Source organism: Hemicordylus capensis, chromosome 3 (assembly GCF_027244095.1).
Source record: "Hemicordylus capensis ecotype Gifberg chromosome 3, rHemCap1.1.pri, whole genome shotgun sequence".
Classification (NCBI taxonomy): Eukaryota; Metazoa; Chordata; class Lepidosauria; order Squamata; family Cordylidae; genus Hemicordylus; species Hemicordylus capensis.
In genome coordinates this window covers 329448670-329475965 of record NC_069659.1, presented here as the reverse complement: position 1 = coordinate 329475965, position 27296 = coordinate 329448670, and the positions used below count along the sequence as shown (strand labels likewise).

The following is a 27296-nucleotide window of genomic DNA, read 5'->3' as shown; positions in this document are numbered from 1 at the left end:
CTCGTTGAGGGGCAGGGGGAAGTGGTGCTACAATGGCTCTGTGTGCAGAGGTCTGACTTCCGCCAACCAAAGGGTTGCAGAGAAAAAGAACAGGGCACCATAGAGACAGCGGGACACAACGGCCCAGTCTTTTTTTTTCTTCCCAGCACAGATAAACAGAAAAGATTTTTCTGAGAATATTACTGCTGTCTATGGTACTACGTCTGGCTGCCCCGCATATGCCGTTATTCAAACGAATACCGGAAGTTGCCGTTGAGCTTCCCGCTCGTCTTTCTTCCCTATCTCTATGCCTCGAAGCCCAAGCCCGCTTTCCCCTTTCTCGCTTTCCTTCCTCTCCGTCCGAAGCGGGGAGGAGCCAGTAGTCTCGCGAGAGCCGCTGCTTCCTCCTCGGGACGGATTCGGGAGCGGGGCTGGAGTGGCGGTAAGCGAAGGAACGTTCAGCAAGCGAGTGAGTGAGACGTGAGGCCGAGCCCAGCGGGTCCATCGGTGAGGTTGGAATGCTGGCGCGGGAGGGGTCAGACTCGGGCCCATTTCAGCGAGCCACGTGACTCCCCTCTCCCTCCGCAGTCCTGGGCCCAGCGGCCACGTGCTGAGTCTCTCGGGCTTCTGTCGCCACTTCCTTCCCACCTCCCAAGCACGGGGAGTTTCAGCCCCGGTCCGCAGCCTGTTTTCAAGTGCCAGGGCTCGGAAATAGAGCTGGCGAATGTAAACAAAGTGCCCCCTGAGGGCGTGCAGAGTGCCCTTCGCTTCTCCCTTGAGTGAACACGGCCAACGGCCCATAGCTGGCGTTGCGGGAAAGAGAGGCTGCCAGGCAGCGCGATCTGCTCCTGGACTCCAGAGGTGGCGTTTCCTCTCAACTGCTAGAAATATCTACATACCGCTTTTCAACCAAAGTTCTCAAAGCAATTCACATAGAAAAATAATGCATAATCTCTTTCTCCGACTCCGTGCCTACTCCTTGCTATGAACCTGTAGAGCTGTTCCCACGTTTTGCTCCCTTCCTCTACCCTGCCGCGCTCATTCAGACCTGGCCACCATTTACTCCCAACATTCTTCCCTAGCACTCATCTTGGATCCTGTTTCTGGGATGTGATATGAATATCTGGCTAAATCCACTTCCTATTGGACTAATGCCTTATCTCTCCATAGCCTTAACTGTTAACAGTGTGATTGACTTGAGCCCTTCAATTTCTCTCCCTTGTCTGCCCCTGCCACCGTCTGCTCACATCTTGATTCCTCATCTTCCCCACACATTGTCTTCATTTTTGCTGTCACACATGGTGAATGGAATATCTTTCTAAATTTCAGAATTTGTTGTGTTGTCAACTGTCACATATTGTGTTGTCAACCTATTGGGGGGTGGGGGCCGGGATCAGTGGTCTGTTATAGATTTCCTTTAAAAGTACATTAAAATTGGCTGAAAACTGCAATCCTGGAAAGAGACTGAAAACACACCTCATTGGCATGGTGTCTTCTGCTCTGGGGCAGAGATACTGCAGCTTATACTGCTGAGTTTTCTCTGCCTCCTCCTCTGCAGCCAGCTAACAGGCACAGAAATTACTGAGGTGAGAAACTACATGAGGGGGATTCATCACATGCTACCAACTAATGAACAGCTCTCTGATCTTTCATCCTGGGGGTATGGAGGGAGGGCAGGGATGCAAGAAATGCACTCTGCAGTTAATGGTGGTAGAAAGAAAAAGGCACTCTTCACATGCATTAGTTAGGCTTTTTCTTTCTTCAACCATTACCTGAAGAACTGTGTTTCTGACATTACTGACTGTGCTTCTTGCATTACTGTTTACTGCAGAGTGCCCTCCCTCCACACACCCAGAATTAAAAAGCAGGGATTTCAAGGCAGATGAATCTTTCTTGCTGTGTGGGGTGTGTGTGTGTGCTTTTATCCCTTAATTTAAGTGATGCCACAGATCTGTGTGATACCTCTGGAGCTGAAGTACCATTAGATCAGGGTTCCCACCAAAAGTAAATGGTACTTTACTCTCCGCACACTTGTTGGCCAGCTTCCACCTGCTCTGTTCCTATCTTCATCTTGACCCTCCCAGCTCAGGGTATTTTCCCTTTAGGAACATGGGAGAGATTTGAGAAACACAACTTCCTTGGTCTTTCAGTGTCACTAAGTAATCACCCCCTTGTGAAGGTGCTATCTGTAGCTTACCTTCTGCTCTCCCCCCCCACTCCAGCCCTCCCCCCAGGATCACTAGAGATGGAGGTAGAGAAAGAGTTCCTCAGCCCCACTCCAGTATCCCCCGAAATCAGAGCTGCCACCGCCTCACATACCAAAGACCTGCAGTATCAGAAAGAAGAGAGAGTTCCTCAGATCCCCCACCCCAGCAGTAACCCACCCCAAATCAGATCTACAACCGCCTCATTGATAGCAAAGTTGGATGAATCCCCCACATTTCCCTCCCCTCATGTAATTTCAAGAACAGGGGAGGGTGCACTTACACCTCTCTCTGCTTTCTCACCAAAGGCACTTTGTTTTTTGAGGCTCCTTCAGGGCAACCGCATACCTCCCTGCTGCCCTGTACCCTCCTTGCCCGGACGTACCGGGGCGAATGCACATGCATGCAAGGAGGGGACAGGCTGGCAGGGAGGTATGCTGCCTCCTTGAAGGAGCCTTAAAAAATGGAGTGCCGGCGGGGGGCGGATGTGGAGGGAAGGGTAAGTGCACCCTCCCTCACCCTTAAAGTGCAACAGCCCCCCCCCCGTTCCATGCACATCCCTAATAATCTCATCAACCCATAAGGTGTGTGTTCAGTCTCCACTGTTGCTAAGGCTAGCTTTAAAGTGTATTTTCTTGAAAACTATAAGAGTTAAACCAGTGGTTTTTGTCTCGCTACCTACTAATTATGTGGCTGAATGCAGTTATGGGGATGAGATAGAAATCTGAGAGTTAGAAAAATGCCCCATTGTGCTTAATCCGTGATCTTCCCTCCCTAGGTGCCAGTGTTTGTCTCTTGGGGACCACAAGATGGAATACATGAAGGAGCCTGCCACCCTCAGCCAGGGGAATATGTGAGTCGTACACTGTCTGAGAGAGCCAGATCAAACATACATGAAAGCGTATATGGCACATGTATATGGCTACTAGAACGCAGGGCAGGTTGCTTTTTTGAAAGCATCTGGATGTTAAGATCTCCTTTCATGTGGAAAGCTAAGAGGCCAGGGAGGAGGCTAGGCTGCAAGCTTTCTTCCTCCTATGTTAGCTTTTCACATTCAAAGAGTTTTGCAGGTGGTGCCACACGCAAACAAATGATGCCCCCCCACATGCCTTTTGGTACAGTTTTGTAAAGACTGTACCATGTACCTCCCTGAATTGCTTGGACTGGCTCGAGAGCTAAACATTCTCCTGCGGTTTATCATCCCATATGTGAGAATCACAATGTGAGAATATCCAGCCATTAAGAATTAGTATTGGCAGAAACAAAACAAACAAAAAAGTCCTATTGTGGGAATAAATTAATACATACAGCACTTTGAATCCTTTTAATTACTGCTTAGAAAGACATACATAGTTTTTGTCTGTTTTAGAATCCAAAGTGTTTTGTTGTGGAATTTTTGAAATGCTGAAATATATCTAGCTGTAATATTAGTGTGTTAACACTTTATATGCCCAGTTTCTAACCTTTATTATCAAACCCCACCCCAAGCAAACCCTAAGATAGATGGTTATTATATCCGTCGTTCAGACTAGGCAGCTGAATCTGAGAACTATTAATTTGCTGAAGTTCATTAATTGAGGTGGCTCACCAAAAAAAGGAACTCCGGTCTTTTGTGGTTAAATTCCAGCATCCTAGCCAAGAACCATGATGACCCTTACATTGATGTCAGCATCATCTACTTAAAAAAAAAATTGTACACATCTGTGTTCTGGCTTTCTTTTTTGGCTGTTTTACAGTGGGAAAACACTGTTCTGAAAACAACTGTTGTTCTCCACTGTATTTTCTACTGGAGAAAAAATGTTTTCATTTTTAGTGATAACTTCTGCTTGCTTCTAGCCTGTGTTGTCAGTGTGGCATTGCAATTCCACCAAACCCAGCTAACATGTGCGTAGCATGTTTACGTACTCAAGTGGATATCACCGAAGGAATCCCCAAGCAAGTCACAATTCATTTCTGCAAACAATGTGAAAGGTATCAAATGTTTCCAAGATTTTAAGGCACTGACTTAACTTTTGTGTGTGTGTTTATATTGAAGCATTAAGACTTTTAAAAGAAAAAAGAGAATGCTGATATTGCATTCATGCATGTATTCACTTTTTGCAACCTCGGGGTCAGTTCCAAGAGGAGTTTGCTTGGTTGTTGGTTGGGCTCCTTTGAAAAGTGCCATTTCTGGTTGCACACTGTAAAGGGCCGGTTCAGGTATAACATGAAATTGATAATTTCATCGAATTGTGGTTAGTTTATATATCTGGACCTGTACCATTCAATAAACCATGGTTTATTTTGGGCTGACAAATCATGATTTAAACTCATAGTTTAAAGTTGGTTTGTAAACCACAGGCTCCTAGGGCGCAACGCAGGCATACACTGCCTAGAGAGCAGGAGGCTGTTGGTTCGAATCCCCGCTAGTGTGTTTCCCAAAATATGGGAAACTCTGATATCGGGCAGCAGTGATACAGGAAGATGCTGAAAGGCATTATCTCATACTGCGACTCAATGGCACAACCTTTCCTTTGCAAACCACAGCTATTGCTAATTGGTTTTATGTTATATCTGAATTCACACACCATTGATAAATCACAGGTAGAGCTACTGCTCTACCTCAAGAGGCTGCTTCACCATGGCAATGGGAGCGAACTTCTGACCTTATGGAGCTAAGTCATAAGCAGACTAGTAACTTTTAATCATAATTTGCCTGCTGTATATCTGGAAGCTTAAATCATGGTTTGGATTCTTAACCATGGTTAGCACAAACCATGGTTTTGTGCTGTGTCTGAATTCAGTCAGTGGCTTCTTCACAGAGTGCAGAGCCAATGGGGGAAATCCATTAAATAGCCTCTTTCCCAGACACTTTTCTCATGGAGTACTTAGCTAGGGCTTTGCATCTGCCCCCAACACTCATGTGCCCAAACAGCATCAAACCATTAATCACTTGGGTTCAGTTCAGCTTCACAGATATTTTTTAACTCGCAAGTTCAGTTCCTCTTCAGACATTAATTTTAAAAAGTGGTTTGGTAGCCAATTCAAATGCTTTGAACCAGCTTAGATAAGTTTCATATAGGGATAGTATCAAGCTCTTGCTTCCAATGTTACTCAAGAGAAAATATGTTTAAGATGGTTATTTTTGAATTTTTAAAAGGTTTTTTAACAACAAAAAATAGGATGAAAAGCAGAACATTTAACATACAAGTGAAAATTGAGGCCCCGATTATAGGACCACTTAGTTTTAAACTATTGCCCCCTTCTTCTTCTTTTTTGAGGATGTTAATACATTTTTAACTACATTAATCTGGTTCCTTTCTGTCAAGCATTCAAAGTAGTTTAGAGTTCAATAATACCAAAACAACCGCACAGTGATAAAAAGATAAAGCAGAGTTATCTCAGGTCATTGTTTCTGGCCTTCATTGTAGTTCTGAACTGGCTTTTGGTTTAGGTTCAATTTGGTTTGATTTCCTGGCAGTAAAGAACCTTTCTGGGGTGTGCCATTGTTGGAGCAGATACTACTACTACTTCTACGAATTTTTGTATACCACTCTTCAACCAAAGTTCTCAAAGCAGTTTACATAGAAAAATAAACAATGCATAAATAAGATGGCCCTCTGTCCCCAAAGCGCTCACAATCTAATAAGAAACAAACGTTTGACACCAGAAACAGCCACTGGAGGGATGCTGTGCTGGGGTTGGATAGGGCAAATTGCTCCCCCCACCCCTCCACCAAATATAAGAGAATCACTACTTTAAAAGGTGCCTCTTTGCTTGGTTAGCAGGGGATAGTAGGCAGCCCCAGGAAATGGCCTGTAAAAATGGCAGGCTAGAAAGATGCTGCCTTCTAATCCCTCTCCAGCAGTTATGACAACATCATTGGGGATTTTTGGAGTGTGAGCAGTTAGTAGATAGGGAAGAGAAGGCACTCCAGACACCTTTTTACAGGGCATGTGGCTGAAGCTTTAAAACACAGCAAGCAGCCTTAAAAGGAGCCTTCAAAACCTCCTCCTGCCACCCACTAGTGGATATGCCCCTTTGCAGGAGGGGGAACGATGATTATGAGTTCTGAGAAAGATATTTGTATGTGAAGTACTTTATTCTTATGTCTCATAAGACAGTTTCATTTCTGACATAAAGTATATAACTAGAGTACATTAACACTGAAAAACATTACCATGTACTCTTCTAACCCGTGAGCATATCAACAGCATTCAAGAACTCATGGACACATTAACTGTGTGTGGCATGCTCTTTGAGAGTCAGTTTGTTTTATTCAAGGGGTTGGTTGTGGATTTGTGTATTGTGATGAGAGTGGCCTGCAGAACCACATAAATGCTAATAAGAATTGTAAATAATTTTTTTAAAAAAGAATGGCCTGCAGTTACTTATTAGTTACTTATTTCTCTTTGTAAACCGCCCTGAGCCATTTTTGGAAGGGCAGTATAGAAATTGAAGTAGTAGTAGTAGTAGTAGTAGTAGTAGTAGTAGTAGACAACCTCAAGTAAATGATCTCTAGCCTCTGATTAGATGCTGACCTGAAGTTTTTTAAAGGTAGACGTAGCAAAGATTCTTGGTGCAGGAATGGAAGGCAACACAAAGTTTAAGGTTTGTGAATTGAGAATTCTGATTGCTTGGGAGTCCAAATCTAAGATGTTTCACTGCTTACATCTATTATACATGTAGATCAGTTGAGAAAACAGTAATGTATGTATGCAGTTGGGTTATTATAGACTTGTTTACCTAATTGTTCTATATATGTTTTGAATATATGTGGCTATGAAACTCAGTAAGAATACTGTCGTGGGGTTTCATGGGGGAAATTAGTTCTATGAATTGTTGATGGAGTTCTTATTTAACTTACTAAAGTTTTTTAAAAAATTTAAAAATTAAGAATTCTGTTTAAGTCAGTTTCATGTATTGCTTATTTATTTCAGGTATCTTCAGCCACCAGGATCTTGGGTGCAGTGTGCTTTAGAATCAAGAGAACTTCTGACATTATGCCTTAAAAAAATTAAAGCTTCCCTTACTAAGGTAGTCTTAGCTCTGCATTGTTTCAAAAAACTGGGGTCTAACTCATGTTTCTGAAATGTATTTTGGCTGTGATTCTTTATTAACATGGACTTCTTATCTGGTAGAAAGGAGTTGATTCTGCAAACAGAAGTATTTTAGGTGAAGTGTTATATCTTTTTTTCTGGCACTTCATACAGTAATAGTTCTGTAGTGCCATAAATGTATTATTACAACCTTATATTAGTAAATACTCATCTTGGGTAATTGTCACTCTCTGATTCTGTATTCACAACGCTAATGCTGCTGCTGTTATTATTATGCATACAGCTTTCCAGCAAAAAATTCTCAAAATTGTTTACGTAGCAAAAGAAAACAGAAGATGGTTCCCTACCTTGAAAGGCCTTGTAGTCTAAAAACAGACATACAGGAGACACCAGCAACTACCACAGGAGAGAAGTTATGCTGAAATGAATAGGGACAGTTGCTTTCTGCTGCTAAATATAATAAAGCCAGCACTTTAACAGTTAAACCTCTCATAATTGTAATCTATACCTGTAAGCATCCACTGGAACATTAGAGAAAAGCCATCACTCTGGACCCATGCAGCTTCTTAGTACAAATGCATGGTTAAACAGTTCTAGGGGTTAATGAAGAGCAACTTCTCCTGTTATGGCTTGATATGGTAGCTGTTTGATATACTTTCCCCATTCAATTCTTGTATGTAATATTTTGCACCCCACCTCATGGTGATCCTCTACATTAGCATGTTTGATGATGATTTGGAGGCAAAAACTGATGTGGGTCATCCTGCTTGGTGAGCCTATTCACGCCAAATGCCTTGCTACATGGAGGCAATTTCAAGAAGCTTCCTTATATTTTTGTCTGGAGTCTTCACCTTATCTCAGTTATAGCTGCTTTTAAAATGTACACCACAGTTATTATTCAGATCAGTTTGTAAAACTGGGAACATGTTTTCATACAAGTATGCTAATGTTGTCTTAATTGGTACAACAAAACTATTTTTATAGGTGCATTTTTAAAGAACCTGAATACAATGTTTCTGCGGTACTGATCTCATGAGCTGTCCAGAGGTTCTGACTACTGCTTTTTGGCATCTCTAGATCTGGCAGAATTAATTAAATGGTGAAATAAGTTGTTGTCCATCCTGAGTATCTGGGATTGGGCTGGATAAGTTCTCAGATAAATAAGCAAGTTGTGGTGTTGGGCAGTATACAAGTATATCATTTATTTAAAATATAAATAGATACCAGGGTCTATTTGATATCACATTTCTGTGGAGATTTATAAAGGCATGTGTTAACACATGATTTGGGCTGGAATTGAGAAATGTTCCAAACAGCAGCCCTCAGCACAGTATGAAACTGAGCTGCTTGGATGACTGTCAGAATCTACTTGTGATAAGGCATGTTGTGGAGGAGAGCTGCTATTCAGAGTATGAAGAAGTCTGTAAGAACATCTAAGCAAGCTGGCAGGGTTATGGTCATTATGTTTGTTATCACATACACAAGAGTCTTAAAACGTTCCCTGAAATGCCATGTGTCATTTCATATATTTCCACATTTTGTGGAGCCACTGATTGAGTGTGGACACTCTTGAATCTATGTGCTACTGACTTACATTTTTGAAAGATGTATAAAAATCAGGCATGTGGGTTTTTTTCCTGGACAGGTGCGGTTGATTGAAGCAGGATTTGTATGGACTGAGCCACACTCCAAAAGACTTAAAATAAAGCTGACGGTACAAAAAGAAGTGAGTATGCCTTTAAGGAATGTTTATAAAAACAATGAGTAGCATGCCAACTAAGTTTTCTGCAATCTGAAGCATTCTGCGATTGGAAGTGGGGGAGGCAATTTGCAATTCCCTCCTTTCCTCTGCAACCCCTAACCCTAAAGAACATATTTTCTGTAGACAAAGGGAGCTGCAGAAGGAAGTGGAGATTGACCAAAAGTGCCCCTCCTCCCCATGCGAGAAGTGGAATGCTTCTGCTCGCTTGTGAAGCATGCGCAAGTAGAATGCTTCTGCTCGCTCATGCAACTCTTAGTCTAAATACTATCCAGTATTATTAGCAGAGGACTGCAATAATATGTTATAACAAAGCTATGCTGTGTTAGCTAGAGGAAGTCACCAAGAGCTATGGAGCCACCTTCTCCCTATTTATGACATACTTCACTCTGAATTGTTCTGCAGCTCTTTAAACACTTACTTGGAATACGCCCTGCTAAAATCAGTGAGACTTCCTGACAGACACCAATGCACAGGATCAGGCTGCATTTTTATTTGTAGAGCTTACTGTACAGTGAAGTGTTAAGGGACCCCATCTTGGGACTGGGGACTTAAACCACAACCTTAAACTCACCACAGGCAAGTTCTGTTGAATTCAGGTTGACTTCTAAGTCAACACACATAGGATTGTGCTGTCAGTTACTCTTGAGTTCTTTCCAGGTCTGTGATTTTACTTCATAGTACAGTTGTGAAGTCAAACAAGATAAGCCTTTAACTTTTTATCTAAATATGTAGTTCTTACTAGCAAGAGAAGTATTTTTAAAATATTGACCCAAAGCTAGCTGTTATTGTGAGAAATACTGAACTGTTTCTGAATATCCCTCCTTATGCCAGTTAATCTACGCAATATGGGCAAATTTTCGGGAAGAAAACCAACTACAGAGACAACTGACCATGAAAAATTTCCTGTAAGTGGTTTGGTAAAGAAGACAGAAAAAAATTCTTATGCTTACCTTTCTTCCCTAGGTGATGAATGGTGCAATTCTTCAGCAAGTCTTTGTGGTAGAGTATGTTGTTCATTCTCAAATGTGTGATGACTGCCATCGAGTTGAAGCTAAGGATTTCTGGAAAGCTGTGGTCCAAGTCAGACAGAAGGTATACGTGAGAGATGTGTGTCCTTTGTCAAGAAGAGAAAAAGCAATATGATTGCTCTTTCACCACATAAAAGTTTGCTGTTAAAGATAAACCCAGTTAAGTAGGGAGCAGACACAAACTCCACAGAGGATGCTGTATAGCTACCAGAATTGGCACTGTTTTAAGATTTGGTTTAAGAACCATTAATACTGCAGATATCCAAGTTTAAATAAAGCCTGAGCATTTCAGTTGAAAAGTAGAAAATATGATTTAACTGTCCAGTTATTTACGTATTTGTTTTAAAATTGATGGTTTACTGATGTTAAAGATTTTGCACAGCACTCATCTAAGTTACAAACTTTGCGAATAAAGTGTTGTCATCCCACCCGGTATTCCAGTTACTTAAAGGCTGCCATTCTAAGTATACTTACTAGAGAGTAAGTCCCACTGAACTCAGTGGAGCTGTTATGGTGCTGGTGTTTATGTGCCTGCTTTAGTAGTTTATAGTATCCATGGCTGTCTTGGCTTTGGGTGAAATTTCTCGTGACCAGATACATTTTGGACCAGATACATCTTGGAGGAATATAAACATCACTTTCATGAACAAATTCTATTTTGATTCTTAAATTCCTAGACTCTGCATAAGAAGACTTTCTATTACTTAGAACAACTGATTTTAAAACACAGGCTTCACCAGAACACTCTTCGAATCAAAGAGATTCATGGTAAGCAGGGTTGTTTAAAAACCTTACAGAAAGCAGTTGGTGTTACCTAAACTGATAGGCATTTTTGTCATGTTAAATATTAACAAAAAATTAGAGGTTGCCATACTGCACAATGTTGCATGCACATTGCAATGTAATGTTTGCACAGTTGTGCAAGAGTGCTCTTGGGCAAGTGCAAAAATTGCACAAACTGAGTTGTGTGATGGTGCGGCCATTGTTTTCTGTGACCATGCTGGCGTGCAACTCTGTGCAATTTTTGCACTTGTGCAAGAGTGCTCTTGCATAACTCTGATAACATTACGTTGCAAGATGTACAGTTTGTAACTTTGCACAGTATGACAGCCACAGACATGAGTTAAATGGCAGGCTTTTCAAATGAGGTTTTGGCATATAGCTGCGGTGTGTGTATGTATGCGCACACACACATATTTCATTCAGAACATTACATTTTAAGTTTCTCTTTACTTCCTTTTATGTATTGCCGGTATTCAAGGCAGTTTACAATTTAAAACTATTAAATCAAACAAACATTACATAAGAATACAGAGTTGTCTTGGGTCAGTCCTGGTCACTTTTGGACAGGGCTGCTCAACTTTGGCCCTCCTGCAGATGTTGGCCTACAATTCCCATAATCCCTAGCTGTTGGCCACTGTGGCTGGGGAGTATGGGAGTTGTAGTTCAAAAACAGCTGGGGGGGGCCTAAGTTGATCAGGCCTGCTTTAGGAGCAGATAACATGAGCTCCTATGGCTTGGTCACCACCTCTTCTGCCTCCCCTTCAGGACATGCAGATCAAATAGCCCCCGAGTAGGTTGGGGAGGGGATGCCCCAATACCTCTCCAAAGTCAGTGTGGGTGTCTGTAGTACATGCAAACCATGTACTGGGTTACCATTTTCCTTTTAATTGCTGGCATTTTGAATCAAATGTAGTCTTTTCTGGGCCTCTGGAAACAGTCTGTGAACATGTGATGTTGCAGAACATCTGAAGCTATACAGGTGTGGACCTGATTAGTCCCTGGTTTGCAAAGGATGAAACAGCTGTGGGGCTTGCGTGATGACAGTGAAGAAGATAGAGCCATCTATCAGTATATCACTATGAACCATCATGAATTTTAATTCTGTGCATGTGCTTCTAGATGGGCTGGATTTCTACTATGCTTCAAAACAACATGCTCAAAAGATGGTGGACTTCCTTCAGTGTACAGTTCCTTGTAGGTAAGGCTGTGTTCTTTAAGAAATGTGAACCTCTTGAAGCATTGGAAACCGTGGAAGTAGCACTGCACAACTGCTTGGAAATGGTTTTAAATTGTTATGCAGCTGCCCCTGGGCACTTGCAGTCAGGGTTGCCTCTCAAAGTGCATAGCAGCCCCGGCAGGTCCCCAGTGCTGACATGCCACTGCCCGGCGTGTCAGGCACTGTCATTAGAAAAGAAATGAAATACAGCACCTTACTTGTTCCTAAACCGCTACAGGGAAACATCATTTGGGCACAGCAATAGTTTTTCCAGTTCAGGGTGGGATAATTATTATTTAACATATTTTTATACTGCCCAAAACTTATGTCTCTGGGCGGTTTACAAGAAAATAAAAACAGAAAAAACAGCCAGCGTGGTGTAGTGGCTAGAGTCCTGGACTAGGACCGGGGAGAGCCAAGTTCAAATCCCCATTCAGCCATGAAAGTAGCTGGGTGACTCTGGGCCAGTCGATCTCTCTCAGCCTAACCTACTTCACAGGGTTGTTGTGAGGAGTAACTTAAGTATGTAGTACACTGCTCTGGGCTCCTTGGAGGAAAAGCGGGATATAAAATGTAAAATAAATACAATGTAAAAATAAATAAATAAAACGTTAGTTAAAACAAAAACAGAAAGTTTAAAACATTACAACAGTTTAAAATTTTAACACAATATAGCAATCCCACTTCATCTCAGAGTCTTTTCTTTTACCTCCCTGTGAATAATATCCGCACCCCCACCCCCAAGACTTTTCTGGAACAGGAAAAGCTTTTTTTGCTTGAGCTCTGGAAATTGTTGTTGGGACACATCCCATGAAAAAATATCATTAGGGTGGTAGGAGGCAAATGATACCAAGGAATTTCTGCATAGCACAGGAGAGATGGGAGAAGGGGCCACCTCTCTTGCTTTTTCTCAGAGCAACTGCAATACAAACTCTTAACAGGAGCAGGACGACAGCTCATCTGCTTCTGGAACTCCACAGGTGCTCCCCTTCCCCCATTAATGCACAGTTGGGGAACCAAGGAACCCCATTCGTGTTATACCATCTGTAAACTTTTCTTAGAGTTTTTTGGTTTGAGGGGGTAAAAGAATATTCTTCAGTACTCCGTAGATTTTGTTTGTTTGTAAAAAACCCACACACATATTGCTCATATTTAGATCTGCTTTTTTATTTTAGGTCTAAATCATCTCAGCGTTTGATATCTCATGACATTCATAGCAACACTTACAACTACAAAAGCACTTTCTCCATGGAGATTGTTCCAGTATGCAAGGTACTGCATAATTTTTTCAGGCTAAGAGTCAAGAAGAAAACTGTGCTTTCTGAATGTCACTAGATAGTCTTTAACGTTTTACATTTTAAATTATTGTGGTTTTAGCCTTTTTGTTTTAATTTGTCTTTTATTGTGAGCCACCCAGAGACGTAAGCTTTGGGTGGGATATAAATGTCAAATAAATAAATAAAATAAACATTAGCTTAACCCACGCAGAACATCTGCGTGCTAGTACTTGATTGCTCCCTTCAGGCCCCACCACAGCCCCCTCACCTCAGTCTTTTCCACCCTCATCTGAATGCTCCTCCTCCTCCATCCTGTTGCTTCCATCCCCCTCACCCCTCTTGGTTGCGGCTGCGGTGTTGCCAATGCCGATTAGCCAAGCCATAACCCCCTAATCCCAGAGATTTCCCCACCGGAGCCCCGCACCTTTTCCTCCCTGCAGGGGCAGCAGCAGCGGTTGACTGGGCCCTTCCTCGCTGCTGCCGCTGCCATGTCCACTTGTTTCCATCATACCTCTGATAGGCCCAGACCTGTCCCTCGCCTGCCTCCCTCCCTCCACCAATGGCCTCTGTAGCCTAGGGGTGTGCAAAGTTCCGAGCCAGTCCGGACGGGCACGGGGGGGGGGGTGGGGATGTAGCTTTAAGGGTGGGGGGGTTGTACTCCCCCCCGCCGCCGCTCTTCCCCCTCCAGCGCTGTGATTTTTGATGAAGATTTTGGGGCGGCAGCGTTCCTCGCTGCCGCCCCTGCCCACGTCATTAGCCTGCAAGTGGCGAAGTAACGATGACGCATGCGCCCGTTCCGCCACATGTGTGCACTCGCCGCCCCGCGCGCGCTCCGCTGATGTCACACATCAACGTGTGACGTCAGTGGAACGCGCGCGCGGCGGAACAGGCGCATGCATCATCGTTACTTCGCCACTTGCAGGCTAACGACGGGGGCAGGGGCGGCAGCGAGGAACGCTGCCGCCCCAAAATCTTCATCAAAAATCACAGCGCCGGAGGGGGAAGAGCGGGGGGGGGGAAGTACCACCCCCCCACCCTTAAAGCTACATCCCCCCTCCATGCCGGACCGGCTCGGGACCGGTCCGGAGGCCTCCAGCATGGCCTCCGGACCGGTTCGTGCACACCCCTACTGTAGCCTCGAGCAGCAGTGGCCAGGCCTTTCCTTGCTGCTGCCACCACCACTGACATGGCTGCTCATTTCCCTCAGGCTGCTGAAAGGCCTGTCCCTTGCCCTTCCTTCTTTCCCTCTTTCTCTCTCCTCCACTTGCTCTTCCCCTCTGTCCTTCCCCTCCCTTTTCTCTTCCTCGCTCTCTCTCTCTCTTTCCCCCCCCTTCCTGAGTTAACAGATCTTGTTCATCTTGTTTCCTCATATAATTTGCGCAGTGGCAGCCTCCTCCTGAAAGGGCTCTTTCCTCCCTCACAACCCCTCTCTTCGCAGACCCCTGCCTGAACATTCACTGAGAAAGCATTCCAGATTCTGGAGGCAACAAGGCCTTGTCCCATGTGCACGACAATCTAGCTTCTCTCAATCTCAGCACACGGAGCAAAGGCGCCCATGACGATCTTGTTGGGCAGGCAGAAGCCCTTGGAAGCAGGCGGTCCTCCGGGTTCTGCTTGACAGACGTTTGGGAGAAATGGCCTAAAGATTTTTCAGGAAATTCCATATGAAGCTTTGACATTTCTCTCTTTATCTTATTTGCTGGATTTCACAGAAATTCAACTGTAGGGCTTCATATTTCGAAGCTGAAACACACTAGATCCTCATAGAATTCCCATCTTAAACATTTATCAACTGTCTTCAGGCTTTTAGGGGTATAATGTTCAATTGGTTGAACAGCAAAGAAAAGTTTTTACAAGAATACAGAACATTCTTTTAGCATTTTTGTGAGTCTTCAAGCTAAAGAAGTAAGAGGAAGTGACAAGAAGTCACTATACTGATGTTGCCTTTTGTTTCCTAGCCCTCAGGAATTTGTTTCTGGTTTCTAATAATGCTGCTAACTGTTTTAGGATAAGAATTGACGAACTGTGTGTCTTTTTTTCCACTGTGCAGGACAATGTGGTGTGTTTGTCTCCAAAACTGGCTCAAAGCCTTGGGAATTTGAGCCAGATCTGCGTGTGCGTCCGAGTAACTAGTACCATTCACATCATTGATCCGAATACACTACAGAGTAAGTTATTTTAAGTCTGAGAAGAAAAAATATCAGCCCGGTTAACACTGGCTGACGTGATGGGCAGCCCTCTGTCGACATTATGTACTCGCCTAACTTAAAGGCAGCTCAAGCAGTGTGGCTGCTGTGAAACGGTTTCCAGGAATCACATGGCACTGCTTCCATTCCAGCCCAGTTCAGCTGCCTGGAAGCGGTTTTAAGTCACTCCGCAGCAGCTGTGTTTTGCTGCACCACTGGGGCTGCCTTCCACATTGTGCCGCCGCCTTGGCAGGTCCCTAATGTTGGCCTGCCCATCATGTTGGCCACTGATAGTAAGCACTCTGTATTGATATTGGTTTAAATGTAGCCCTAAGATAAAGTGTCCAGATATCAATCTTGCAAAATTAAACTGTAGGAAACATTGAATTTACAATCACATTTCTTGTAACTTTGATGTTGAAATAGGCCTCCCATCATAGGGACAGGTGATTTGGGAAGCAGGTTGGTTCTGTGTAATTCTCTCCTGAAAAGGATGACACTGAGTAACATTTTAGGTTATTTTCTCCATTTACAATGACTAAAATGAAAACAGTATATTTTTCTTTCTAGTTTTCACCAAAGATGCCAACTGTGCCTTAAATCACTGCAATTCTTCCTTGCCTTAAATCACTCAGACTTGTTGATGCCCTGGAGTTATATTTCTAGCAAACCCTGTCTCATTATCTTGAGACATCTTGCAGGAATATATGCCCAGTTTTGGCTGGTGGGCTTCCTGGAGAAAGCACACTTGGCCTTGGCTATCTGTGACTCTCTGTTTTGGGGCAGTTGGTTCAGACTGCTGCAACTAAAGTCTGCTTCCAGGGAATCTGTTTCCAGGAACCTTTTATACTGGCTTCCATGGCTTCCGGTTTGCTTCTGGATACAATGGTGAGGGTTTTGCAAGGTGCTGGTTGTTAATTTTAAACCCCCAAAGAGCTTAGGACCAGGATACCTTAAGGACCACCTGTCCCCATATGGCTGCTCATTAAAATCTGCAGAGGAGGCCCTTTTGCGTGTTCATCCACCTTTGGAAGTTGGTAGGAATGTCTGCAGTGGCCCCCACAATGTGGAATTCCCTTCCTCGGAAGATTCTCTTGGCAACGAGCCTAGCTCGAGCCTAGCTGTCTTCTTGTAATCATTTAATATCTGGCTTTTTCAGCAGACTTTTAATTCATTCTGTATCTGAGTTGTATCTGCCGTTCTGGGTTCTTTTGCTTCTTTGGAACTTGGTTGTGATTTTATGTCCTCAATTCTTGTTGTAAGCTTCCTTTAGTTTTCCTGGGACTGCAAAGGCACGATATAAATTTTCTTAAATAGGAAAAGTAGTATTATAGCCCTTTGATTGATAATATTATATAGAATAATAAACCTGACCTAAAGTATCCGTTAATAAGGTTGCCAAATATTAATGATGATGTGTGGGCAATCTTGGGCCTTCAGCTGTTGAACTACATCACCCCCAGCCATAATTTATTGTGTCTGGGTATGATGAGATGGGGATGATTGAACCACATGGGACAAGATGGAGGGACAAGATTATCCAGCCCTGTTATAAGATTTCTTCAATATTAATAGGCCAAATTCTCAGTGGTTACCATTGCAATTGCATGGCTCCAAATTAGTCAAGAAATCTTATTGACATCTTGGAATATAGCAGGCTGGTTTTTCCCAGACTACTTGTGTAGCCAGATCCTGGTTCCTGCATCACCACAGGCACTAACTGTGAGAGGGTGACTGGACAGTGGACATTCCCTGCATGCAGTAGCACAGGCTGACCACAAGGGGTCGCTTGACTCCTTTGCCCTGCTGGACTTCTTGGGCCTTCACCTTGCAATGGGGCAGTTGGCCACTAGATGGTGATATGGTCCATGTCCTGGTTGCGGACAGCCTTGTCTTGCCCTGGTCTTTACGCCCTCAACAATGAAGTGGAAGCCGGTTTGCATCACCCACAGCCTCCTCTGCTCTCTTAGGGCAAGCCCGGTAGCTGGCTTGCTGCCACGTGAGCCCTTCCTCAGCTGCAGCCCTTAAAATAGTCCAGCACAGGCTGCATGTGTTAGAAACCTTGAGACACATCCCCAGCTTGGCATTGCTAGGCAGTGTCAACATGAGCTGGGGCCAACTTTACCCAGCTCCTGTGCAGGTCCCTGGCTGCCATTGCCATGGAAATGGGATCAGTGGCTTTATCATTCCTCCAGCCATCCTACAGACAGCTTATTGGCAACTAGAGTGGCAAGGCCAGTGGCTGGCACAATCAATGACTTATAGTTTGCTTTAAAAAAACAAAAGTATTGTGTATGTTCCATAACAGCAAACCATTGATATAAAGATGCTGAGGCCTCACGAGTGACTCATGCAGACATTGGCTGGGGTATCAAAATGAGATTTCCCTGCAGTGGTTTGGGATCTGCTTTCCCTGGATCCTCCCTTCACTGCCCTGGTGTGCCCACTCACCTTTGATGTGTAAAACCACCCTTAGCTACAGTTTACTTAAATCTTCCCAGAAAGGTGTCTACCCTTATAGAGAAGCAGCAACAAGACAAGAAAGCCATCTTTAAGGTAGCATCAACATAGTCATTAGGTCAGCTTAGTAAGATATTAGTTTGCAAACAGCTGTACTGGTTCAATAGCACTGTTCTTGCTTTTTCAGTTGCTGAGATTGACGGGAACACTTACTGGCGCCATCCTTTCAACAGCTTGTTCCATCCAAAGCAGTTGGAAGAATTTATTGTGATGGATATCAGCAAGATCCAAGAGAGAAAACAGGGTGCTGGTGCAGGCATGAAATCCAACAAAGTAAGGAGTGCTCACCTGTTACTTTGTCCAGCGAAGTAAGAATTGCTACCTAATCTATAAGCTTGAGCAAATCTTATTTCCTGTCTTGAAGTTAAAGTCTTCAAAATTGATCCCTTGATGGAGGCCAGCATCCAGTGCAAAAGGCAGCTGGAGGCTGCTTTGCAACCCTATACCGGGCTCTGCAAAGCCAGGGGAAGCAACTGACCATCACCATCTAATTGGGAAAGGTAGCTATACCCACCACCACAGCTGCAAAGTGGTCATCATCAGAAAGTGACACCTGCACTTTCCACAGCTTTGAGGAGGAAGAGGATGATGATGGTGGCAATGCCGGCAGCAGGTCTGCTTCTGCTACCTGATCTGCGCTCCAAGCAGAAGACTGTAGATGGAGTGCTGCAACCTCCAGCAGTGGAGTGAAGGAACTCCGTTGCTTCTTAAAACTTTCTTTTTGCTGCTAAAGGCCAGAGAGAGAGAGGTGTAGCGCTGCTAAATCCAGCAGTGGAGTTTGAGAAAGTTCCCTGTGTTTGTTTGTTTTTTTACTTGAAGTGGATTGAATTCTGTGCTGCCTCTTTGGCCAACCTACCAGCTAGTCAGTCCAAGGGTTTGTGCTTCTAAGTGTTGGACTTCGACTGTTGGGTGGGAAAACTTGACTATTATGCATTACTGGAGGAGCTGGGAATTACTGCTGGAGAGTGGGAGAGCTGAGGTGGCCAATATACAGTGCTGTGCTCCATCCTTATTTTTTGGTGATTTTTTGGTCATTTTCCAGGGCTCTGTAACCTCCTCCCCCCCCCCACCAATTCTCATAAACTTAAGGTTTCGTTATTTGCAATTTTGTTATCTGTGGTTGTCAGCTGGAACGAAACTCCCACGAATAACGAGGGCTACCTGTAATGCATGATGTAGCATTGTCATGATGTCACTGAGGTCGCATAATAAACATATCTGTCCAAGGAAAGGCAAGAAGAAACTCCAAAGGTCCACTAAATATAAAGTGGAGATATTTAACAGTTTTGAAGAAAAGAAAGATGAAATAATCAAACTTGAGAATTATTTTAGCCCTGATCTTAATTTACCCACCTTCTGCTTTTAAAAAAATATTATTTGGTTTTGTCTTTCCTAAGCACACACTTGCTGAAGCCTGGGTACAGAAAACATCAGAGTTGAACACTGACCATCAGTATTTCTGCCGCACTCACCTGGGCCATCTTCTGAATCCTGGAGATCTTGTACTGGGGTTCGTAATCCTGCATTGCTTCCAGATGATGATTAATCCAATGCTTGTGTGCTGCTTTAGAATATTTGGAAGGGAATGTGACATGTACAATCTGATCTCTTTGACTGATCCTAACGGGAACAGGTTTTCCCATAGACCTGGGGAATTAAGGGATATTTTGCTGGGGAGGTATGAAGACGGCAGGGCAGGGGAGCATGCCCTGTACCAGGGCTATAGGAGTGGAATAGTTGGTGATAATGTCAAATTGAAAGGAAGAAGAGAGTCTTGAAGATCCTGCTTGGGTGACCAGTGTGAATTACAATAGGATTTATATTTGATCAGGGTTGCTTCATAACAGATTTCTTAGGTTATAATAAAACTGGACTCCACAACCCGTTCACTAACAGCAAGCCTTGTGTGTGACTAAGCCTGCTTTGTAGAAGGGGGCTGGTGCTGTCTCCACTTCCAGCACACCATCCAACCCCACACTAAAGTGAGCTTCATTCTTTCCCTGAATAACTTGCTTTTGCAGCAGCCTTTCGGGGTTGAGACCCTGCCGTGCCCTCAGGATTGCTGGAGAGAGAATCAAAGGCAGTGACATGTGCAGCTCACATGTTAAATCCCCAGATAGCTTTGCTAACTATATATATATTTCAACTTACTGGTATTACAGCTAGAAGGAGTTAGAAGTGTTAGAAACTGCTGACAAGCTATTTCGGCGCAAGGTGTTCCTGCACCAAGATGGTTTCTCTCCAGACTTGTTCAGTAGCTCCCAAACAGGATTCATCCTTGCCCTCCTCTCCTCTGGCGTGTGCATGGACTTGGTGGGAGGGAGGGACTGGTGGCAGCCACCAATAATATCTAACCAGTAGCAGCTGGTGCATGCACTGCCGGGAGGGTGGTGAGCAGCACCGTTAAGCATAAATTAGCAGGTGCTCACCTCCGCTCCAGCCGCACCTGCAAGCTGCTCCGAGCGGCAGCGCTCTGCCCAGCACTCCCTGTGGCGGGGGGTCGGCTCTGCCACTCACCTGGCTTCTGCTGAGCTGATCCCCCGCCAGCGGCCAGGTGAGTGGAGGAACTGATTCCCCCCCCCCCGGGGAGTGCTATACTCATTCCGCCCGGGGGGGGGACAGAGGGACCACTGGTGCTGGGCGGAGCGCTGCTGCTCGGAGTAGCTTGCAGGTGCGGCCAGAGCGGAGGTGAGCACCTGCTAATTTATGCTTAAACGTGCCTTTCACCCCCCACCCCCCGCGGCACCCGCAATGGCTGCTACTGTATCTTAACTCGTAAATCAAGTCAAAATGAATGGACCCTGTCTCCACTATCTAGATGGGTTGCCACAGAACTCAAAATAGGATTAAAATCCACCTGTACTAGCTTTCAGCCAGCCCAAATAGTGACACTTCTGGAAGATGATGATTTGGCTTGAATTCTACCAAGCCTCCATTCTTAGGATTGTCCTTGGTTTGTCCCATTTAATGTTTATGTGTGGGTTGCGCTTCTAATCTTGTTCAACCCTGCAGAAGCCCAACAGTTGTTTGCTTTACACTTTATTTCCAACTCTGCTTTGCTCGCTCGCTCTTTGAAAACATCTTAGTGATGTTAAGATGATAATGCACAGACTGTTTCTTCACATCTGTTTTAGATTTGACCTGGCCAATTGCAACCTAAATGATGAATTTGCAAACAAGATGAACCCCCATAGTATTCCTGATGTGGTAAGGTTTTGACCCTTCCTTCTTTGCACTGATCAAGAAACTTTATGGACCAAGAATCTTAATCCCTTTGCTAGCACAGGAAATTAGATAGTAGCTGTGTTCAGGAAGAACGCTAAACCATGATTTAGCATCACTGACATGAGCTGGCTTATTTACAAACTGTGGTGAGAACAATTTGTCAGCTTCAGATGCAGTGACAATCCCTTCTTTGTTTTAAACCACAAAGAAATTGCAGCTTTTACAAACTGGGATGTGGGGAACAGCAAGTTGTTGATTGGATCTTGGTTTGTGGTTCTGGCTTGTTATCTAAGGATGGGTCCAGACACAACACCAAACCATTATTAAAGTGTGGTTTAGAATAACAGTACTAGCACAAGCCTCGTGGTTTCATCCTTCCCCTCATCCCAGTTTGTGAAAGTTGCAGTTTCTGTTTGTGGCTTAAGGCTGCAGCTGGCACACTAGCCAAAGCTGTGCAAAGGCACTCCTGGCCACCACCTACACCTGAGCATCCAGAGGCAGAGCCGGATCCAGCAACACCCCAAGCTGTGCACTTGCTCTTTCAAGGGGAGTGCAACCCCATCCAGAACTGGTTGAATCACCCTATCCCGCTTGGCTTTCCTACTGACCAACAGCACCTCCATCTTCTCAGGATTCAACCTCAGTTTGCTAGCCTGCCTCCAGTTCAGGACACCCACTGCTTCCCTAGGATCTGATGTCAGGGCAAGGTAGAGCTGAGTGTCATCTGTATCCTGATGACACTTCAGCCCAGACCTCCTGATGACCTCTTCCAGGGGTTTCATGTAGATGTTAAACAGCATGGGGGACAATACTGAACCCTGTGGGACCCCAGACGCCAAGGAGTCGAGCATATCTCACAGCACCACCTTCTAGAACCTCCACTCCAGTGCACTACCCTGGATCCCTATACCTGAAAGGCGGTGGTCAATTGTATTGAATGCCGCTGAGAGGTCCAGCAGAACCAATAGGAATTCACTTCCCTGTCTAGTTCCTGGCATAGGTCATCCACCAGGGCAACCAAAGCAGTTCCAGTCCCTTCAGACTTCTCAAAAGTCAGATTGAAAAGGGTCTAGATAAGCTATCATGCAAGACCCTTTGCAGCTGCATGGGCACCACACACTCTATCACCTTGCTTAAAAAGGGAAGGTTAGAAACAGACAGATAGTTATCAACATTGGTGGAATCAAGGGAGGGCTTTTTTAGTAGTGGTCTTACCACCGTCTGCTTGAGGCTCAATGGCATCTTGTCCTCCCTTAGTAAAGCATTAATAATTGGCTCCAACCACATACCTGTCCCTTCCCTGGCAGATTTTACTAACCATGAAGGGCAAGCATCCAGAGCACATGTTGCCTGCACACTGCCTAGGATCTTGTCCACTTCCTGCACTGACTGAAGAGAATCCGTCACAGTCAGACCAGATGGTTGCCAAGGAACGTCTCCCGGAACTGCCAAAATCCTGGAGTCCAAATTGCATGGATGTGATCGATTTTATCTGCAAACTGACATGCAAACTGGACACAGCAGGCGCTGATGGTTCTTTCCCCGTCACCTGGGGGCCTGTGTGAAGCAATTATTTTGCCACACAAAACAGCTCTGCTGGCCTACACTGTGCAGATGCAACAGGTGAACCTTCAGGAACATATTTTCAGCAGGCACAGAGGGTCACAGAAGGAAGGGGAGTGGCAAAAATCACCCCTTCCCCATTGCACACATTATTTAGCATGCGTAGTGTCAGGCTGGATGTTGGCCACTAATTTTAATTTAGAAGTTGGGTTCTAAGGAATCTTGTAGTACTTTTCTGCAGGTAGTATTTCTGACCTCTCTCTGTCTTCCTTCGATTTCTAGGTTTTGATCAAGAAGAGCTACGACCGCACTAAGCGCCAGCGTCGCAGGAACTGGAAACTAAAAGAATTAGAAAGGGACAGGGAGGGCATGGACACAGATGATGAAAGGTTCTGGTTCTTGCTTGGTTGTGCTTGTTCCCTGTTTAATCAGTTCATGCTTTCATGAGAAAAATAAGGTTGCAGAGGAAAGAACTTTATTTGGGTTTTGTGCCCATTATTCAGACTAATGCTGAAGCTCATAGTTATAATGTCAACAGGAGAAATGGGTGCACTGAAAAGATGATTTCAAGAAAACTGTTATTCGGTGCACTATTACTAGTAACTGCATACACACTGGAAAAGCAGAAACTCCTACTGCAGCTCCTACTGAAACTCCTACTGAAATAAACTGCAGCTAGTGAAACAAAACTATCCTTCTGTTGCATAGGACACAGGCAATGTAGAAGGTTGTTCTGCTGCTCCAGATTATTTATAAATAAGTTTCCAGTTTTGCAGTGTCTATGCCATTGCTGCTAAGAGTGACTGAAAAAGAGTTTTCTTGAAATGTTTCAGAGCTCCTCCGTAAGCTGTGTTTTCTCAGTGCACCTGAAATTGTCTCCCCTGTTGCGCTTTTGGTGCCTTCCCTCATTTTCTTTTCAGAGCTACAATATAACAGAAGAGGTGCAGAGCATCTATATATTTAATTCTCCTGGGTGCGCCTTAGGAATGTGCGTCCCAGCGCCCAGCTGATTGGCTGGGCGGCAGAGGCGCCTGATAGGCTGAGGTGCACCCAGGAGGATTGGTCATCACGGTGGCCAGGCCGTCCTGGGTAAGGGGGAGGCGGCTGCGGCAGCAAAGCCCGGCCTGGCCGTGAGAGGCAGCGAGTGGGAAACAGGCAGTGGGGCACAGTCCCAGCGCCCGTTGGAGGCGGGAGGGAAACGGGTGGCGGAGCCCTTTTCGGCCGCCTGGTAAGGAGGGCCTGTGGCCACAGTGAGGTCTGGCCGAAAATGGCCTCCCGCTGCGGTAAAATGCTCAGTGCGGGTGTTGGGAAGGGAGGGGTGGAGGGAGGGCAGGAGAGTGGGGCGGGAGGGAGCCAACCAACCAACCATTACTTGGTGTGCAGGGGCTGAGGTCAATTTTCAGCACATTAATTATTACCTTTAAAAAAAACTAACAATATTGATGAAATCAGATATTCTTTTCCCTGTCAAGGGGCCCAAAATTTAACCCAGCACAGTGGCCACCAACTAGGCCCTGCTGCTGCTCAGTCAGTGGGGCACCCAGAGTGCATGCCAACCCCAAACTGCTGTTGCTTTCATGCTGCCGTCTGAAGCATGTTTACTTGGGAGTAAGCCTTACTGGGTATGCCATGGGATACATTTCCAAATAAAAAGAGAGTAGGTCGATGTTGTAAGGCATTTCCTAGAGAGGACATGACAACTAGGCCTTAAAGCACCTGGGCCCGAAAATTCAAATCCTTTCACATCAGAGGCCTTACATTGTGCAGACCCAGTCTACTAAGCAGGTGACATGGGGACAGTTTAGATAAGGAAATTGTATTAGCAGAGGAAACAGCAAAATACTGCCTGGGAATCTGATCAAGGATCTCTTGTATTTTGTCTGTCAGTAAACTCTAATCCTGAATTCTTGAAATTAAGGATGTCCTTTTTCTGCCTGTTTGGACTTGCAATAAGAATTGGATATTAGTTTGTATAATAGTTGTAGGACTGTTCTCCAGAGGGAAATGTAGTATTGTATACCATTTGTATAATGATTTGTAACATACATAATTCCTAGGTAAATCACTAACTTTATTTCCAATATGATTCTTTTATAGACAATACCAAGACTTCCTGGAAGATCTTGAAGAAGATGAGGCAATTAGGAAAAATATCAATATTTATAAAAGTAAGTTTGCTGCTTAAAATAGTTTGACTTTTTTATAATGAATAGTGCCTCTCTACAGTGGTGTCTGAAATGTATTTTGTGTCCTGGCTTCTTAGTCTTTTTAAATCAGCTGTATAATGCTGATAAGTGTTTGCTAGTATAGCAGTAACCTACTTCATACCTGTGTTCTGTAACTACCTAGGACTGAACACTCCAGGCCAACCCAGTGCCTTTTTGGGGAGGAAGAACTACAGAAGGTGTGATGATAACATAGGAACAGCCCAGCTGGATCAGGCCCAAGCCCTATTTAGTCCAGCATTCTGTTTCACACAGTGGCCCACAGAGTGCCTCTGAGAAGCCCACAGACAAGAGATTAGGGCATGCCTTATCTCTTGCTCCCATGCAACTGGTATTTGGAGGCATTTTGTCTTTAAGGCTGGAAGTGGCTTATAGCCACCAGATTAGTAGCCATTAATAGACCTGTCCTCCATGAATTTATCTAAGCCCCTTTTAAAGCCATCCAAGCTAGTGGCCATCACTACATCTTGTGGCAGAGAATTCCATCGATGAATTATGCACTTTGTGAAAAAGTACTTCCTTCTGTTTGTCCTAAATTTCATGGCCTCCAGTTTCATTAGATATGACCCTGGTTCTAGTGTTGTAAGGGGGAGAAAAACTTCTCTGTCCATTCTCTACTCTTATACACCTCTGTCATGTCTCCCCATAGTTGCCCCATAAACTAAAAAGGTTAGGTTTAGGTTAGGTTGAAACTATATAGCAAGTTTCTCAATGTAAGAAACATCCAGTGGTTCTTGAGTTCTATGGTCCAGTAGGTTCTGAGTTTTATAGGACACTGGCATTTATAACAGCCCACAAATGTATTCACTTTCACCAGATGTGTTTCAGCCTGTAGTAGGCCTTCTTTAGTGGCACTGTAATGTAAATTCCTGTAGTGTCCAAACAGTGACTATGCTTCTCACATGGAGCCCAGTGTTTAATCTGCAGTTAATCAGATTTCAAATTTCCTCTGTAAAAAGCACACAAATCATTTAAATAGGTGGCCACATATAAACACCCACCACCACAATCCATATAGGGTCTGCACATATAAAACCTCTAAATTGTTAACTCAGTTTCATTCAGACCATCCCACTCTTCCTCTCTCCCCAAATTTGTAACAAAATATAGAGAACATAAAAACTCCAATGGATATAGTAGTAAAACAACCAAACACAAGCCTGTCTATGCATATGATGAAAACTTAAAAACATGGTATAACAAGTTGTCTATTCCACATTGGTGTACAAATATATAGAACCCCTTAAGAATTCTCTAAAAAACAATGGTATGTTTTTACTTACTATAAGTTAATACAAATCTCTCCTGCCAGCATGGCTGTATGTCTGTGTCTCCCAATTACAAAAGGATACTCACACCCTAGTAGGGAATGGTTTTAAATACTTGAAGCCCAGACCAAACCTATTAGGAGCCTCAATTCAATCAATTTACCTCCTCGGGAGTGAATCCTGAAGTTACGTAAATCACTCCTTAAAAGCTTAACTGTCACTAGATCAAATAAACCCAAACATATCAATACAGAAAGCTGGGGTTGTGGAATGCACACTGTCAGGGGTCTCTCCCCTTCATAGTTTAAATTATTCTTTTGCAGCCATCGATAGGGTTTGGAGGGGGAAAGGCTCCTTCCCAGTCTAATTAATTCCTGAGCAGTTTTGTGCTGTAATATTTAGACTGCACACCCAGCTCCTCATGCAGCCCTAAACCTGAGCACTGTGGCTATTGCAGTCTGCAGTAGAGAAAAAGGGGTTTAGCCAAGTGAAGGAGAGGGGAACAAATTTTTAAGAAAAGAAGAGAAAAAAGACACCACTACGATTTGTTGTAGGTCCCAAGTTGCATATATTTATTTGTAAGTACTCAGTCTCTTAAGGATGCAGCATATTCTGTACAACACAGAGAAGCGTATGCTGTTTGATTCTGTCTTTCCTGAATATGTGTGTTAATATCATCTTTTGGTGTTGCAGATGCAGTCATTCCCGTGGAGAGTGACACTGATGAGGAGGGTATTCCCCGTATCAGTCTTGCTGAAATGCTGGAAGACCTCCAGATATCTCAAGATGCCACTGGTGGAGAAGATGCTGATATGCTGACAGAATAAATTAACAGATGTTGTGACTAATTTCCCCCCATAAGTCAAAAACAGTAACTGCAGAAATCTGTTACTGGCTGTTACACAGATTCAACATGCAGAGTTATGCAAATCATTCTATAAAGTTTTAAACAGAGTTTCATAAATACATCCTTCTCGAAAATACCATTAATGATTAATAAACATCTTGAAAAAGTGCTAGA

General features: G+C 44.1%; 1 protein-coding gene across 5 annotated transcripts; it reads left to right on the top strand.

The window, feature by feature from the left end:
• On the top strand, positions 1–27296 carry NMD3 (NMD3 ribosome export adaptor). Of its 5 annotated transcripts, none has more exons than XM_053311808.1 (16): positions 1–194; positions 2962–3036; positions 4020–4154; positions 7103–7199; positions 8868–8948; positions 9948–10076; positions 10690–10780; positions 11915–11993; positions 13187–13283; positions 15339–15456; positions 18122–18267; positions 19392–19504; positions 21129–21201; positions 23065–23171; positions 24880–24950; positions 26969–27296. In XM_053311808.1, exons 2-16 carry the CDS (start codon positions 2993–2995, stop codon positions 27100–27102), a joined length of 1515 nt encoding a protein of 504 aa, XP_053167783.1. In that variant the 5' UTR covers positions 1–194; positions 2962–2992; the 3' UTR covers positions 27103–27296. The 5 variants fall into 5 exon arrangements, with proteins under 5 accessions (XP_053167783.1, XP_053167781.1, XP_053167780.1 ...); XM_053311806.1 differs by lacking the exon at positions 1–194 and adding an exon at positions 287–421; XM_053311805.1 differs by lacking the exon at positions 1–194 and adding an exon at positions 295–448.

Coding starts and splice junctions, on each gene's coding strand:
- NMD3 (XM_053311808.1), top strand. CDS start 2,993: ATGGAATACATGAAGGAGCCTGCCACCCTCAGCCAGGGGAATAT. Junction 15,457..18,121: donor TGATCCGAATACACTACAGA/GTAAGTTATTTT, acceptor TTGCTTTTTCAG/TTGCTGAGATTGACGGGAAC. Junction 23,172..24,879: donor ATGGACACAGATGATGAAAG/GTTCTGGTTCTT, acceptor ATTCTTTTATAG/ACAATACCAAGACTTCCTGG.